At 43.3% G+C, this 18,449-nt stretch overlaps 2 protein-coding genes across 2 annotated transcripts; both read right to left on the bottom strand.

The window, feature by feature from the left end:
• Positions 1–68: 68 nt before the first annotated feature.
• LOC115199244 (vascular cell adhesion protein 1) lies at positions 69–6,936 on the bottom strand. Its single transcript, XM_029761869.1, has 9 exons — positions 6,660–6,936; positions 4,733–4,786; positions 4,345–4,608; positions 3,919–4,248; positions 3,463–3,813; positions 3,075–3,338; positions 2,649–2,978; positions 2,013–2,276; positions 69–1,759 (listed from the first exon to the last, which is right to left on the bottom strand). The coding sequence occupies exons 1-9, from the start codon at positions 6,712–6,714 to the stop codon at positions 1,554–1,556; spliced, it is 2,118 nt and encodes a 705-aa protein (XP_029617729.1). The 5' UTR covers positions 6,715–6,936; the 3' UTR covers positions 69–1,553.
• A 1,087-nt stretch (positions 6,937–8,023) lies between these two features.
• Positions 8,024–13,807, bottom strand: LOC115199303 (angiopoietin-related protein 2-like). Its single transcript, XM_029761884.1, has 7 exons — positions 13,402–13,807; positions 12,160–12,641; positions 11,821–11,961; positions 11,441–11,660; positions 9,342–9,535; positions 8,691–8,961; positions 8,024–8,568 (listed from the first exon to the last, which is right to left on the bottom strand). Exons 2-7 carry the CDS (start codon positions 12,619–12,621, stop codon positions 8,384–8,386), a joined length of 1,473 nt encoding a protein of 490 aa, XP_029617744.1. The 5' UTR covers positions 12,622–12,641; positions 13,402–13,807; the 3' UTR covers positions 8,024–8,383.
• Positions 13,808–18,449: the final 4,642 nt, after the last annotated feature.

Raw genomic sequence — 18,449 nt, 5'->3', positions numbered from 1 at the left:
CAGTTCCCTAATGTATTTGTCTTCAATAAAACGTTCACTGACGACAGACTGGCAGTGGCATGTCATAAGCAGTGAAGCTTGTTTATTTATGGGCATACACAAGTCACTTTTAAAAACAGTTTTGAAAACAGTTTTATAAAGGAAAATGAATGTTCAGATTCTATTGTAATTAGACTACAGCAAGCAATACAATTAAGTATTGATATAGAAATATGAACATTCTTATTAAATTCCTTTGTATGTTGTCAGATGCAAGACACTTGAACAGGCAAAAATCTACAAAAGCATTTCAAAAACATTAGTCACACAAAAAAGCTCAGAGTTAGAGTGTGTAAACACAATTCAACAAACTGTACCACTGAATCAGGGCTTCTGTATCAACAGTATTCTGACTCATTTTCTAGACTGAGGTAAGCACATACACATAGCTACTTCATACTTACATAAATCCTCACATTTTACAACACTATTTGTTCAAGAGGGCAGCCAGCACATGGCAGTAATCATTTAATTTTGTTATTTTCTTATACAGTGCAATTCCTAGCAGGGGCACAACTTTAACTGGGGACGGGGGCATGTCCCCCCCCCACATTCTGAGATTCAATTTTGTCCTCCCCAGTTTTATCATTGGAATGTGATACAAAACTAGTCAACGGTGTGCTTTAAGACCATGCGGATGTCTCCGAGCGGTCGCATAGGCTGTTTGGAGTGTTTATCTGACTGAATATATTTTTTTTTATAATATTATGTCCCCCCACTTCTAAAAACAAAGTTGTGGCTCTCGTCCAGTCTACACATAGTTGACATTGACTCCAAATCCCATACAAGTACATTAACAGTAAACTCACATAGATTTGTTACTCAAAGTCACATTCAAAATCAAGCAAAATACATTACTCCGATTGAATCCCCACCCTAGTCTTACATTTTAAATACTTTTGCAGATCACGCAGTCTCATTGTTGTTTGAAATAAAATATATTTAGTTTTTCATTCAGAATGAATTGTTCAATGATGTGGATGAAATGTATTTTTAACGATTTGATTTATTACATCCCATTGTTGCACGTAGACCAAATCATTTTAATGTTGTACAAAAGTGTTACTGTGCGTGAAGTTTAAAATGCATTCTGTCATTACAAAATTTGGAATGTGATATATTTTAACCCCCCCTCAAAAAAACTTTACACACAAAAAAACAAAACATTTCATGAATCTTTACAAGCGGGAGGGATTCTTATTTAATTGGTCTTCAACTCGTGGCTCAGTCACTTCAGTCAGGGTAAGTGGAGTTCACAGGAGATTGTTGGCACCTTAATCGGGAGAAGACGGGCTCGTGGTAATGGCTGGAGCGCAATCAGTGGAATGGTATCCACGCTCCGTTCCAGCCATTATTATGGTCCGTCCTCCCTCAGTAACCTCTATTGGACTGGAGTTAGCCTGCCCAGGAGCAGATTAGTTCTGAAATGGACCTGGCTAAAGGGTGAGACACTTTAGTATGACTGGCTATCCCGAGTTGAACTCAGAGTTGATCTAATTTACTTAGGTAAGTCCTCAAACCTTCATAGGATACCCCTCTGGATCATGGTTGCCTACCCCTATTGTAGGTAGTGGCATCAATGGAACATCGTTTGGCTGGTTGACGGGTATGAAATTATAAAATCCTTGTCTTTTCTTACACATAAAGAAGACTATCAGGAATATCAGGAAAATGACCGGGAAAATGATTACAATCGTCAAACTGATACTTGTGGAGCCACCTGAAGAGGATGAAATAGAAGGAGAACAGGCGAGTTTAGACATGATTCTGACCAATTCTGTTTATAAATTGATTCAGGGTAGGTCGTGATCTAGGATTTGTGTTTCGCAATTCAGCTCTGTGGAATTAAATGCGATTCATTCATTCATCTTACTGAAAGAATATGAAGTATGTCTTATGACAACATGAATCACTACATCAGGGTCAGCTACGTTTCTACCGTAACATAACCCACAGCCGGTCAGTTATAATACCTTTCATAGTTACTGTTGTTGTTCTGGTGGCCGTCCCAACTCTATTCGTGGCAGTGCAGATGTAGATCCCAGCATTGGTAGACGTGGCTTTGGTGATTCTAATAGTCCTCTGGCGCCCCTCAGTGGACGACTTCACATTGTGTGCAGTGTTGTTGGTCCACCTCAGCTCAGGAGGAGGGTTCCCCTCAGCACTGCAGTTCAGAGACACATCACTGCCTGCACTCACCTCCACTGTGTCATTCCCTAGAAGGAACTCAGGAGCATCTAAGGAGAAAGGAGGTGCTTTTAGAGTAGACCACTCAAAACTATGCAACTTATGGGATTTCAGATGGGTTGCCATGCAGTTCAGTTGAGACTAAAATACAGTAACTTTAAGGTGGTAAACAATTATGTAAAACCTGTCTCAATCACTATTAGGCCTATGCTACCTTAAAGATTGGTTAGAACAGTGTAAAGCTGATAGCATGTGTGGCTAGAATTAGTTAAACGTTTGTAAAATAGTCCAATAATAACATACTTGAAAGATAGAGAGAAGAAGCATCAACTCAAAATGAGTAAATTGGAAGCTATACCTGTCATGTGGTTCTGTTTTTGATTTATGATAATGAAAAAGATCAAGATTAATAGCCAACTCACAGTGCACAGTAATGCTGAGAGGTTCTGATGTTACTGTAGGATGGGGTTGTGGTCCCTCTGGTCCCAGGTCCAGTTCTGCTCTACATCTATACTGAGCTCCATCATCATGTCTACTGGGGCTGATCATCAGAGTAGCTGACACATCCACTGGTGTCTTACTGACGTTACTGTAAGTTACATGATCTAAGGGTTCATTCCCTTTGTACCACTTCACAACCAGGTTCTGTAGAGGAGCCATGTTCTGGATGTCACACTGCAGCTGGTACTCCGTCCCCTCCACCATGGCACCAGAGTGTCTCAGAACAGAGATGGAGATGCTGTCTGGAGTCTCTGTGGAGGAGGTCAACAAGGTTAAAAAAAAACTCTACCTGATATACAGTTAAATAGAAACATACCTTTCACATTCACAAGGAGGAAAATACTCACTGTAGAGAATGACTGGAAGTACTTTTGAGGCTTGTTCGTCGTCAATGAGAGTGATGTAGCATTTAGGTTCTATTGTCCAATCAGTAAGGTTATCCACAGTCCAGGTGACAATGTTGACATCTTGTTCAAAATTTGTACCTCCGAATGTGGCCTCCCATCCCATCCCCTCATGGTCTGTGGATGATGTGCTGCAGTTAACTGAGACTGAGTCTCCATATCTCACCACCACTCTGGGAGGGTTGAGCTCAAGAGGAAAGGTAACTACTGTAAAAACACACAAGAATGAAGACATCAATGTGAAATCCACATCAAATATAAACTGTTCTACCTTGTGAGATAAGTGAGGGTGAATTAAATAATGTGAGCAAAGAGATGAGCTGGAAAATACCTGTTGGCTTGGCTGTTGCTGGGAGGGTGGTCATAGTTCCTGGAGTTGAGGGTGCTGTGGAGAACATCGTTGGGTGTTGTTGTGGAGGTACATCTACTAGGACTTGTATCTGCTTGGTGATGGAGCCCAGTCCATTTGTGACTGTGCAGTTGTAAGTTGCATTAGCTGTTACTCTGGAGATGTAGAGAGTACGCAGGCGCCCCACAGTGGTCTCATTGGCATTTCCCTCTGCAGTGTTGTTGGTCCACCTCAGCTCAGGAGGAGGGTTCCCCTCAGCACTGCAGTCCAGAGACACATCACTGCCTGCACTCACCTCCACTGTGTCATTCCCTGGAAGGAACTCAGGAGCATCTAAGGAGAAAGGAGGTGCTTTTAGACAGTTTTAAACGTATACAGTTGTAGAACTTCCCTCCTGGTCAGGGCTAAAGAGGCAAGATCGAGTATTGATAAACTCACAGTGCACAGTAATGCTGAGAGGTTCTGATGTTACTGTAGGATGGGGTTGTGGTCCCTCTGGTCCCAGGTCCAGTTCTGCTCTACATCTATACTGAGCTCCATCATCATGTCTACTGGGGCTGATCATCAGAGTAGCTGACACATCCACTGGTGTCTTACTGACGTTACTGTAAGTTACATTATCTAAGGGTTCATTCCCTTTGTACCACTTCACAACCAGGTTCTGTAGAGGAGCCATGTTCTGGATGTCACACTGCAGCTGGTACTCTGTCCCCTCCACCATGGGACCAGAGTGTCTCAGAACAGAGATGGAGACGCTGTCTGGGGGCTCTGTGGAGGAGGTCAACAAGGTTAAAAAAAACCTCTACCTGATATACAGTTAAATAGAAACATACCTTTCACATTCACAAGGAGGAAAATACTCACTGTAGAGAATGACTGGAAGTACTTTTGAGGCTTGTTCGCCGTCAATGAGAGGCATGTAGCATTTAGGTTTTATTGTCCAATCAGTAAGGTTATCCACAGTCCAGGTGACAATGTTGACATCTTGTTCAAAACCTGCATCTCCGAATGTGGCCTCCCAGCCCATCCCCTTATGGTCTGTGGATGATGTGCTGCAGTTAACTGAGACTGAGTCTCCATATCTCACCACCACTCTGGGAGGGTTGAGCTCAAGAGGAAAGGTAACTACTGTAAAAACACACAAGAATGAAGACATCAATGTGAAATCCACATCAAATATAAACTGTTCTACCTTGTGAGATAAGTGAGGGTGAATTAAATAATGTGAGCAAAGAGATGAGCTGGAAAATACCTGTTGGCTTGGCTGTTGCTGGGAGGGTGGTCATAGTTCCTGGAGTTATGGGTGCTGTGGGGAAAATATTACGTTATGTTGTTGATGATCTCATTCCTTCTAAAATGTGTTGAAAGGGGAATCACCTTGCCCAAAATATTCAGACATTATATCCTATTGTGCAAGCACAGTCCCCAAATCCAGAACAAATTCAAGAAAGCGTACAGTATTATATAGAGCCATTATTGCATGGAACTCCGTTCCATCTCATATTACTGAAATAAACAGCAAACCTGGTTTCAAAAACCAGATAAAGCACACCTCACTGCATAACACCTCCCCCCTATTTGACCTAGATAGTTTGTGTGTATGTATTGATATGAAGGCTGTGTGTGCCCTTTTTATCAATTTAATGTCTAAAATGACATACCCAAATCTAACTGCCTGTAGCTCAGGCCCTGAAGCAAGGATATGCATATTATTGGTACCATTTGAAAGGACACAATTTGAAGTTTGTGTTAATGTGAAAGGAATGTAGGCGAATATAACACAAAAGATCTGGTAAAAGTTAAAACAAAGAAAAATAACTGTTTTTTTGTATTTTTTTGTACCATTATCTTTGAAATGCAAGAGAAAGGCCATAATGTATTATTCCAGCCCAGGTGCAATTTAGATTGGCCACTAGATGGCAGCAGTGATGTGCAAAGTTTTAGACTGAACCAATAAACCATTGCATTTCTGTTCAAAATGTTGTCTCAAGACTGCCCAAATGTGCCTAATTTGTTTATTAATAACTTTTCATGTTCAAAATTGTGCACTCTCCTCAAACAATAGCATGGTATTCTTTCACTGTAATAGCTACTGTAAATTGGACAGTGTAGTTAGATTAACAAGAATTTAAGCTTTCTGCCAATATCAGATATGTCTATGTCCTGGGAGATGTTCTTGTTTCTTACATCCTCATTGCTAATCGCATCAGCCTATGTTAGCTCAACCGTCCCGTGGATGGGACACCGATCCCAAAGAAGTTTTAAAAGTATGTATTTCTGTCCCTGAGCTGTTCTTGTCTATTAATTTTCTGTATTTTGTCATGTTTCATGTATTGTGGGGACCCCAGGAAGAGAGCTTTTGCAAAAGCAGCAGCTAAATGGGGAACCTAATAAAATACCCACAATACACAGTATATCATGGAACAACAATTGCTTAAAAGGGCATTGAAAAGCACATAGTCCATCCCTATGTGTTCCAAAATGAAAGTCAAAGGATTCTTATTTTTGACAATGGTGGATCTGTCAAATATGGAGCTTCCATAGGTTAGCACATACTAGACAAACTACCATACTACCAACAATGCACCACACCCACCATCAGTGGTTTTCAGAAGTCATTTACGTTGCACTCAATGTTTCACAGCATGGACGTTCACACCCACCACACCCATTTAGACAATGCCATATCACTCAACAACATCAACAGTGTCTGTGTTGGACCTGAGTGAGTGTAAGTGTATTTCTTGTGATTTTATGTTATTATATAATTGTATCCTTTAATTAGGGTCATGAGTTGTTCCTATCCATGTGACCTGACCAGGAAAAACTCAGGGCCCTGTCTACTGATGACTGTTACCTTATTGCATTATTGCTACATATCAATATTCCTTTTTTATTGCTCATTAAATACTTTAATTTCTTGACTTTAATTGCTCTCAAATATTACTCTTCAAATTGACCGTTGTGGGGTTAAAACGAATTTCCTTTATCAACAACCAACTTCCGTTCGAGTTCGGTTAGTGGGAGGTGAGCACATGTTTAAGTACCACCCTGGGAGACAGCAAACAGTTACTATATCACCAGAGTAGATAATAACTACGGTCAACATAAACATAATCCACACAGAGATCACAACAATAGATATTAATAGGTAAGTATGGAACAAATTAACCACTCACCTCCATGTAACAGCATGAGCATGAAGAGGCCCAACATCCTCTGAAGTGAGATCATGGTAGTTCTCTGCTGAGCAAGGTGAGGGTGATGCTGAGCAAGGTGATGGTGATGGGGGATGTTGTAAGAGAGGATACCCTGACTGATGGTCCACCTGTTGGTCCAGGCTCGGTCCTAACACTGTGCTAATGCCAGTTAGTGTATCTCAGGCTGAGAGCTTACTGTGTGAAGCAAGTGTTTCAAAGAGGAAATTCAAACCCTGCCCTGATCCTGCGCAAAGAGGAAACTGCTAAACGGAAACATGACATCAAACCAGTGGTTGAAAAAGTACCCAACTGTCGTACTTGAGGAAAAGTAAAGATACCCTTATAGAAAATGACTCAAGTGAAAGTCACCCAGTAAAATCCTACTTGATATAAGTAAAAAAGTATTTGGTTTTAAATAAACTTAAGTATCAAAAGTAAATGGAATTGCTCAAATATATTTAAGTATCAAAAGTAAAAGTATAAATCATTTCAAATTCCTTATATTAAGCAAGGCACAATTTTTTATTTATTTTTTATTTACGGATAGCCAGGGGCACACTCCAACACTCAGACATAATTTACAAAGCATTTGTGTTTAGTGAGTCTGCCAGATCAGATGCAGTAGGGATGACCAGCGATTTCCTCTTTATGTGTGTGAATTAGTGTCACGCCCTGGCCATAGAGGTTTTTTATTCTCTATTTTGGGTAGGCAAGGGTGTGACTAGGGTGGGCATTCTATGTTACTTTTTTTATGTTCTTTATTTTCTATGTTTTGGCCGGGTATGGTTCTCAATCAGGGACAGCTGTCTATCGTTGTCTCTGATTGGGAACCATACTTAGGTAGCCCTTTTCCCTCCTTGTGTTGTGGGAAGTTGACTTTGTTTATGGCACATAGCCTTTAGCTTCACGGTTTGTTGGGTAGTGTTTATTGTTTTGTTCGGCGTTTTTTCTAATAAAAAGAATATGTACGCTCACCACGCTGCACCTTGGTCCTCTCCTTTCAACCGACGAGACAATTTTCCTGTCCTGTTAAGCATTCATAAGGGAACGAGTACTTTTGGGTGTCAAGGAAAACGTATGGAGTAAAAAGTACATTATTTTCTTCAAGAATGTAATAAAGTAAAAGTCATCAATATAAATAGTAATGTACAGATACCCCATAAATCTACTTACGTCGTACTTTAAAGTATTTTTACTTATGTACTTTACACCACTGCATCAAACCACAACGTCAGTTCTCATAAGCAAAAGAAACGGACTCCTACCTCACCTTGTGGTGTGTGTATGCGAGTGTATGTGTGTGAGAGGATAGATAGATAATATCAAAAAGTAATGTTACAACATTGTTTTGCAATTTTTTATTAAATAAATACATTGCAGTTAGAAAACAATTCCACATGTTGTGTTGGCATGTCAGTCTAACGCTGTCTTATTAACATACCTGTTTAACATATAAGAACTTCATTAACAACCTTCCTTATCCATGACGGAACCATAATATTACCCTGATGCCTGATTGACATGTGTGTGTATAACACAGGAGGCTGCTGAGGGGAGAACGGCTCATAATAATGGCTGGAACGGAGTGAATGGAATGGCATCAAACACATGGAAACCATGTTTGATGTATTTGAAACTATTCCACTCCAGCCATTACCACGAACCCGTCCTCACCAATTAAGGTGCCACCAATGGGGAGAGGGTTAGGTGGGTTTGATCATCATGGTTACCGTCTTGAGGGAGTAGGAGCCACCGTGGAACTCTGCCCAGTAAACCCCGTCCTGATAGCGGCTGCGGTAGTGACCCCCTCGATACCACACGCCGTTTAAGTTGGAGTGGGCACACATGTGGTACCACCAGCCCCCCTTCTGGAAGTGGGCACAGTTCCCTAATGAGGAAATGGAGAGAGAAACCAACTCATCAAGCCAAACCTGGGTGTTCAAACAGGCAGCCATGAAAAGAGGCAGAAATTAAAAGAGAGAGGGTAGTAGAGAGTGAGAGAGGATTCACCTGAATAAGCGTCCTTATCCTTGTCCAGAGTTGTAAAGGCTTTGTTATTGTGCCAGGACATTGAGTCTCCGGCGTTGCCTTGGTATTCCCCCAGCCTCAGACGGTACCAGTCGCTCTCAGGCTCCAGGCGGAAGCTGTCGTACTCTGCAAACACCTGGCGGCCCTGCCAGTCCTCCATGTCCACTCGAAGCTTGTAGTGGGCCTGCTTGGTCAGCCAGTAGAGGTGCTCCAGACCCAGCCAGTACTCTCCATCCAGGTTCCCAAAGCCTTGCTGGGGTGGAGGGGTACAACAGATAGTTTAGGGTTATGTTCACTGTAGCAATAGTTTTCATGACTTCTGTGCTGTTAAACCGTCATCAACTGAAGGATACTCTGAGCTGTAATACCAGCTGTTTTTCTGGTTTTAGAGCCCACTGTGATGGTTGCCAATTACAGTAACTATACAGCTCATGTTTCATCACATATAATCAGATTAAATGAAAGGCAAATGGAGGAGGGGAAAGGATTATGGGTCTGCAGTCCACACATTCACTGTGTGGGTTTTGTATTGCAGTGTTTTGGAGCAATGGTAATAGCACACTGTCTGATATCATAACAAACTCTTGAGCGCTTCACTTTTAGTGGCTCACTGCACACTGGAGGTGAGAGCACCTTGTACTGCTCCCAGGTCCTGAAGAAGTTGACTGATCCGTCCTGTCTCCTCTGGATGACGGTCCAGCCTCCCTGGGCCTTGGTCTGTTCACACCAGGCCTGCAGAAGCCGGTTGGCGCTCTGTGGACGCAGCAGGTAGATCCCATTGGTGGTCTCGCCCGAGTCCAGCGCATGCTGGCAGTCCCTCCAGGGTCCTGAGGGACAGAGATAGTATAGGTATGTGGTTCACAAAGGCAGTTAGGATTTCGGAACATACCTGGGTTCAAATAGTCATAATTGTGCTCGATTGAGCCTGCCTGGTGCAATGGAACTAATGGAAGTCCAGAACGTCCAAACTCCGCCCACCTGCCACTAGGCAGGCTCAACCAACTGCTGGGAATGAGGGAGTGAGTGAGACACGTAGTGGAGAGAGGGGTCTGGAATTCTGTTTGTTTTAGAGCCAACAGGGTCACAGATACATGTTTTCTCGCTTTGCTTCAGCTTATCTCTTTACTGCCGAAGACATTCTTTCACCACACATGTTGAATGTCTTATTTCACACTGGAAAAGATAAGCATACACCGCAGGAACGGACACAGAAAGGCTAGGCATCATCCCCTCTCTCTCACACACTCCAGATCAAGGGATATTCATACTGTAACCGTACACTCATTATATAGACAAGTATCTCCTTGTCACTCATCACACACACATACGCTCTGAGTCATGGTCCCTTTATTATACAATGTAACTGGAGTGAAGTCCTGTCCATACAAGGTGGTGTCACCCATCTGAATGCTCTGCCTTGTAATCTCACACATTCCAGTTGCACACACAATGTGCATTGTATTGGGGTATCGCCTTGTAATTCAAGGTTACATAGCAATGTCCTAAAGAGGGCTGTGATTAGGGTGTGTTTGTTAGGGTGGGTTGGTGTGTGTGTGAGAGAGACTGTTTGTTGTGTACTGCTAGTAAATTAGATTTTTTAGATTCAAATATATTTTTATTTGGAATTCATCCTAATCACTCTTTCTAAAGAGGACGTGCTGACAAATCTGATTATTGGTGCCAAATTCTGGATTAGCTCATTTTGATGGTTTATTTCCTAAAAGAGAGGATTATATTTTGGCCCATTTGATTGTTATTTATAACAAATATTATTGATGAATTTGCAAATGTTATATCAAAGTCAAACCTTGTGTGTGTGTGTGTGTGTGTGCATGCGTGTGCATGCGTGTGTGTTACTCATTAACAAAGTGTCACATCTTGACCAGTAAAAGGGGTTATTTGTCATTGTAGTTTGGTCAGGGTGTGGCAGGGGGTGTTTGCTTTGTGTGTTTTGGTGTTTTTGGTTTAGGTTCTATGTTTTCTATTTCTATGTTTAAATCTAGTTTTCTATTTCTATGTTGCGTTTTTGGTAGGACCTCCAATAAGAGGCAGCTGGTTGTCATTGTCTCTAATTGGAGGCTGTATTTAGTTGAGGTTTGTTTCACTTGTGTTTTGTGGGTGGTTATTTCCTGTATAGTCTGTGCACCTTATGGGACTGTTTCGTTGTATGTTTATTTTGTTTAAGTGTTATCTTTAAATAAATTAAGAATGAGCACTTTACCCGCTGCGCCTTGGTCCTATCCTTACGACGCCCCTGACACAAAGCCCCTTCTCCACTCTGATGAGAACAGCTGGCAGTCATTAGACATTGTTTAGGCATTCCCAGAGAGATAACAAAGTCCTATCAGCGGGTCAGTGACTCCCCGAGCTTCTGCAGTGTCTTCTGGAGTGTAAATAATACTGACACTGTTTCAAAACACAAACTCAAGGTCTGAACAGCAAACATTTAAGCATTTGAAGGGCCAAAAGAAAACAGCTAGCTTGTTCTGATTGTTGTCAGAGGTGACAGTGAAAAACAATATCGAAACAGGAACCAATGAGATGTGCGATGTATTGACTGAAATAGAAACAAGGTGTTGTAATGTGTGATAACGCTTCCGGGGGAAGGTAGATACATAGTGTTACTCTTTCACACTGTCTTACAAAGACAGACGTTCATTCCTACACAGACAGTGCTGGTTAAGCTGAAAGCGCCGTTGGCAGTTGTAAGCTCTGAAGGTGCCGTGATTTACCTGGGGTCTTAGTGACAGGGAAGCTTATGAAGGGGGCGTCAGTAGGGGTGTCGGCCATGGTGGTGGGGAGAACCTTTGCCCCCTGCAGGGGTTCTCTCTCCACGTGTGGCTGTAGTGGAGGGGCACCCTGGTCTCTCTGAACATCATTAGCCATCTCCTTGGACTGTGAGCTGTCATTCAGGGGCCCACTGGACTGGATACTCAGGGGTTCAGAGGTCATCTGTCCAATACAACACAAATATATAAAGACTTTTGTACAGAGCATTGTGGGTACTGTAGTATGTTATGGTACCACTTTAGCTTCATGGGTCAGGGTCAGTGCTTGAGAAAGGCCCATGATAACAATGCCAGTGGTTTGATAAATACAGAGCTCCCCCTACCTGTGGAGGTGGGGTAGTGTTCTTGGTGGCCTGGCACAGCTTCTCCAGCCGGGCGATGAGCTGACTCTGGTTGCTCATCATGGAGGTGAGGGCTCCATACTTCTTCTCCAGCTCCCTGTAACTAGAGGAGATCTGCAGCATCTGGGATGTTGGTCCACCATGACCGAGTAACAGACAACGGGCCAATCAGGGATGTTATCAAGGTGCTACATGCCTGTCATCAATGGGTAAAGGATACTAAGACAGTAGAGAGATAGTAGGAGCAGGTATACAGTTATATGATTCTAACTTCCCTCCTTATGAACATAGCTGTTCCCACAATGCTCTCTGTCTGATTACCTGTGCGGTGGCGTTGAGCAGTAGGTTCTCGACCCGCCTCTGTTCGACCACCTGGTCCTTCTTGTACATAACCTCATGCAGCAGCTGGGCGTAGATCTGGGCAATGCGGGAGTTCATGCTGCCGCTCTCTTTCCGTAGCGCCCGTACCTCCGTAACCAGGGCCCCCTCCTGCTCCAGCTGGCCCCTCAGCTTCTCCAGCTGTTCCTGCTGACGGCTCAACTCCCCCCGCAGAGCCGTTACCTCTGAGTGGTTGGCGGCGCCGGTGGTGGACTCGGTGCTCACACACAGCGCCCCCTTCAGTTGCTGCTGGGGAACGATGAAGGTGTAGGAGCAGCGGTCTGCTTTTAGCTCTGAGAAGCGGGACGGGCGCTTCTGGGATTCTTCCTTCCGCCCCCCCACCTCAGGCATGACTAGGAGGAGCCCCAGCAACAGAGACAGGCCAATAGTCAGCTGCTTCTCCATCTACCTGTTCAACTGCTCTTCTGTCCATGGAAATAAGCAGTGATAGAGATTCATTAGCAGATTTCCCCAATAAAACATGATACTCTATATCTAGAAAATGTAAAGATGTATTCATTCAGTAAAAATAGCTTTTCCCCATTTCAAACAACTATAATTGTACACCAACAAGTACATCACAGTCAGACAGTGGCCACACAGATGCAAAATTCCATACAGGCATTTTCAGTGGAAAGCAGAACATGTAAAAGTGCTACCGCAATATCTAAGATGCAGCTCAGACTGTCTCTCAAGCCTTGAAAGCCCACCAGATGTTCCCCTGGAAGGTGAAAGTAAACTTAACCCTGTCTGCCTGGCTGGAGTTCATTAGCAAGTCAACACTGGGGTGACAATGGTCAACAAAACCCAGACAGAGTCAACTCACACTTCCATCCCATTGGTCACCACAATCCTTTCAGGGTCAACTCTGGCTACCACCATTGTCAACACCATAAACACCATTATCACCTCAACATTGACACAACACACTATATTTGCAGGGGTCACTACTCCTCAACCTCAGTGAAACACATTATTGGTACCAACAAGTTTCTGTAAGTAAACTGGAATACCAAAGAAAAAGAATACATCACATGATTGTCAAATGGTAGTGTCAGAAGCCCTGTACCATATCGCCAAACATTAACCATTGATCATCTATCATTATAATAGCAGCACTATTCTTATTAAATCTGAAAGGGGATCCTACCTTTGTAACTTTTAAAGTGAGGGAGCATGACTTACCTCAGTCCTTTTCAGAGGTATAGAGTCAGTTGGCAAACTCTGTCAGCTGTGTTCCTGTGTGTATCCCAGAATCCTGAGCTCCAATGGGTACAGATTGGACTTCTTTAAAGCATCCTCATCTAGAATCCATATGTCAGGACTAATGGACCTTTCCTTAGCATTGCCTCAGAATGGTCTACTGCCTCAGAATTGCCTCCCAATGAGAAAGTCCACTGCTGTGGCTGTAGCATGCAGCCCGGCGACCCTTTTTCCTAGTGTGTCTGAGCCTCACAGAGACAGGCAGACCAGAGAGACTGAGCTACAGTACGAAAGACTCGCGGGAGAAAGAGAACTACACACAACACTGACACACAACGTTTTTTCAGCAGCAAGACCTCCCCCTCGCTTCATCCCTGTCACAGGCCCTCTAAACAAAGAGAGACATAATTACAAACTACCCTAATGACACCCCCTCTCTCTCTCCTCCCATCCTTTCAGCTCAGCTGCCTCTGGCCCTCAGTGCAGGAGGCAGGAACCCTCCCTGTCTCTGCCCGTTGACTCCCTGCTGTTCTCTCACAGAGGCCTACTCCCAGGCGGTCCATCTGTTTACTGGAGTTCAGCTTGAAAAGGTAGCCTATGAGTAATCAATATAATTTATTAAACAATGTCAAACATAAAAAAACATATATTGAGGGTTATAATATGGATAAGATGCAGATGAAGGTGAATATCCACCGTACGATGAGGAATAATTCTGTCAGTCATCATGGATAGTCTCTGCTGTGTGCTAGTAGATACGGTGAAGAGGGCATTTCATCTAAAAGGACCCATGAACGCAACATGTGAAGTTTACAGGAGCATGTCAAATGTGGTGTCAAATGAAAGTTAAGTCTATGGTTTTACAAATTAACGCATATATACATTTTCCAACCATTTTCATCCTAAAAAATGTGGAATAAGCAAAGGTTTTGATTTCTGGTCAAACAGATAGAAAATGGGTCTTAGAAAACATCTACCAGAAAAAGTATTAAAGGGTATTAGAATACCTATACTATACTATATCAACACTTATATTTAGTTTTTTAGATTACTTTAGATTACATTGTCTTCTGCCTTGTAATTCCGTTACCAAAAACCTCAATTTTCTCTCACTCATGAGGAGGGAGGATAATGAAAGGTCACAGAAGTAACAAGTAAAGGTATACCTACCAATTAGTCATAGTGTTTTTTCTGAGATCAAGTTTGTTTATGAATTATTAACTGATTAAAACTATACCAGGCGGTGTCAGAGGAAGGCCCAAGAAATTGTCAAAATCTTCAGCCACCCAAGCCACAGACTGTTCTCTCTGCTACCGCACAGCAAAAGGTACCAATGCAAGTCAGGAACCACCAGGAGCCTGAACAGCTTCTAACCCCAACCCATAAGACTTCTAAACAAGACCGCTAAATAGCTAATCAAATGGCTACCAGGACTACCTGCATTGACCCTTTTTGGACCAACTCTCTTGCACTGGCTCTATGCACACACACTAGACTCTATCCACACACTCACATATATTTACACTGACACCCCAACATACACATACATACACACACAAACACACTACATACGTCCACACACACATAACATGTACACACATGTATACTGACACCACACACATGCATACTGATGCCACACGCACACACACTTTCACACTCACCACATACGATGCTGCTACTGTTTTATCTATCCTGTTGCCTAGTCACTTTACCCCTACCTATATGTACAGTACATACCTACCTCAATTACCTCGTACCCCTGCACATCTACTCAGTACTGGTACTCCCTGTCTATAGCCCTGTTATTTTATACACTCTATATTTATATATATATATATACACTGCTCAAAAAAATAAAGGGAACACTTAAACAACACAATGTAACTCCAAGTCAATCACACTTCTGTGAAATCAAACTGTCCACTTAGGAAGCAACACTGATTGACAATAAATTTCACATGCTGTTGTGCAAATGGAATAGACAACAGGTGGAAATTATAGGCAATTAGCAAGACTCCCCCAATAAAGGAGTGGTTCTGCAGGTGGGGACCACAGACCACTTCTCAGTTCCTATGCTTCCTGGCTGATGTTTTGGTCACTTTTGAATGCTGGCGGTGCTTTCACTCTAGTGGTAGCATGAGACAGAGTCTACAACCCACACAAGTGGCTCAGGTAGTGCAGCTCATCCAGGATGACACATCAATGCGAGCTGTGGCAAGAAGGTTTGCTGTGTCTGTCAGCGTAGTGTCCAGAGCATGGAGGCGCTACCAGGAGACAGGCCAGTACATCAGGAGACGTGGAGGAGGCCGTAGGAGGGCAACAACCCAGCAGCAGGACCGCTACCTCCGCCTTTGTGCAAGGAGGAGCAGGAGAAGCACTGCCAGAGCCCTGCAAAATGACCTCCAGCAGGCCACAAATGTGCATGTGTCTGCTCAAACGGTCAGAAACAGACTCCATGAGGGTGGTATGAGGCCCCGACGTCCACAGGTGGGGGTTGTGCTTACAGCCCAACACCGTGCAGGACGTTTGGCATTTGCCAGAGAACACCAAGATTGGCAAATTCGCCACTGGCGCCCTGTGCTCTTCACAGATGAAAGCAGGTTCACACTGAGCACGTGACAGAGTCTGGAGACGCCGTGGAGAACGTTCTGCTGCCTGCAACATCCTCCAGCATGACCGGTTTGGCGGTGGGTCAGTCATGGTGTGGGGTGGCATTTCTTTGGGGGGCCGCACAGCCCTCCATGTGCTCGCCAGAGGTAGCCTGACTGCCATTAGGTACCGAGATGAGATCCTCAGACCCCTTGTGAGACCATATGCTGGTGCGGTTGGCCCTGGGTTCCTCCTAATGCAAGACAATGCTAGACCTCATGTGGCTGGAGTGTGTCAGCAGTTCCTGCAAGAGGAAGGCATTGATGGACTGGCCTGCCCGTTCCCCAGACCTGAATCCAATTGAGCACATCTGGGACATCATGTCTCGCTCCATCCACCAATGCCACGTTGCACCACAGACTGTCCAGGAGTTGGCGGATGCTTTAGTCCAGGTCTGGGAGGAGATCCCTCCGGAGACCATCCGCCACCTCATCAGGAGCATGCCCAGGCATTGTAGGGAGGTCATACAGGCACGTGGAGGCCACACACACTACTGAGCCTCATTTTGACTTGTTTTAAGGACATTACATCAAAGTTGGATCAGCCTGTAGTGTGGTTTTCCACTTTAATTTTGAGTGTGACTCCAAATCCAGACCTCCATGGGTTGATAAATTGGATCTCCATTGATTATTTTTGTGTGATTTTGTTGTCAGCACATTCAACTATGTAAAGAAAAAAGTATTTAATAAGATTATTTCTTTCATTCAGATCTAGGATGTGTTGTTTAAGTGTTCCCTTTATTTTTTTGAGCAGTATATATAGCCATGTTACTTTTACTCATTATTTTTATTCTTTATTCACAGTGTATTTATTCTTTATGTCACTATTTCTATTTTCATCTTTAACTCTGCATTGTTGGAAAAGGACCCGTAAGTAAACATTTCACAGTTAGTCTACACCTGCTGTGTCACGACCTTCGCCGAAGTTGGTTCCTCTCCTTGTTCAGGCGGCGTTCGGTGGTCGGCATCGCCGGTCTTCTAGCCATCATCGATCCACTTTTAATTTTCCATTTGTTTTGTCTTGTCTTCCGACACACCTGGTTTCAATTCCATCAATTACATGTTGTGTATTTAACCCTCTGTTCCCCCCATGTCCTTGTCCGGAATTGTTTATTGTAAGTGCTTGTGCACGTTATTCTGGTGTGTGACGGGTTTTGTACCCATTGATTGATTGTTCTGTTTCCGGTGGTTTTATTATTAAACTGTGCCGTTGTCGACACAGTTTTTGCTCTCCTGCGCCTGACTTCTCTGCCGCCAGTACGCACCCCTTACATGTTGTTTCCGAAGCATGTAACAAATAAAATCTGATTTAATTCTGTTCTGAAATTTGTCATGGAATTACTGAAAAATCTGTAATGGAATTACTGCAATTCAATTGGCTACAATGGGTAGTCATAGTTGTCACAAACCACAGTTGGGACCAACCAAATGTGGTCTTGTTAGGGCCAGAGCTCATTACAGTAATAGCCAGTGTGTAGAATACCCAAATCTGGTGATGGTGATATACCCTCTATTCATTTATATACATCACCATGAAGATTATGATATTCATATCCATAAAGAGAGTAGTGGGATGAGCAGTAGGCTTACTAGATGGCATCTTAACTGTAACTTTTGCTTTCTTTATCCGACCTTTAGCGACAGTAGTCAATCCAATATTCTCATCAACTTCTTTCCCATTGTTGTCGGCGTCATCGGATTCAAACTCGACAGCTTCATCCATCATCCTCAATCTTGGATAGGCATTCCCATTAGTATCCACATCACTTTCACTATCGGACGCACTGTTGGATGCCATCACCGAAGCCACTATCGGACGCACTGTTGGATGCCATCACCGAAGCCACTATCGGACGCACTGTTGGATGCCATCACCGAAGCCACTATCGGACGCACTGTTGGATGCCATCACCGAAGCCACTATCGGACGCACTGTTGGATGCCATCACCGAAGCCACTATCGGACGCACTGTTGGATGCCATCGCCGAAGCCACACTCTACCTCTTGCCCCAGGAAACATACATGACTTGGTAAAGACTACTTAAATGAGGATGTGCTGTTTGTTTTCCTGACTTCCCATTCTTTCTGCAGACATCTTTGAATCTTCATTCGGAGCAGATATTTCGTTTTTGGAAAACTTGGGTCGCATAAGAAAACTGAGGGAGATTTTACCATCATTCTGTTACCAAACTTTGCATCTGCACAGTTCTTCCAGTAAATGTGTTTTTTGAGAAATGTTCTGTGTAAATTGTTCAAAGTTGTCAGAGTTGTATGGTTTGTTAAACTTGTAATCAATGTTTTCTGTTTGGCATTCATTTTCAAGTGAAAAATCTGAGTCAGCCCCTTCCTGCACGTCTCCAACTCAATCATCAAGTTTGCAG

The sequence above is a fragment of the Salmo trutta genome, chromosome 1 (assembly GCF_901001165.1).
Source record: "Salmo trutta chromosome 1, fSalTru1.1, whole genome shotgun sequence".
NCBI lineage: Eukaryota > Metazoa > Chordata > Actinopteri > Salmoniformes > Salmonidae > Salmo > Salmo trutta.
The sequence above is the reverse complement of the archived record's forward strand: the minus strand, read 5'-3'. Positions and strand labels throughout refer to the sequence as shown.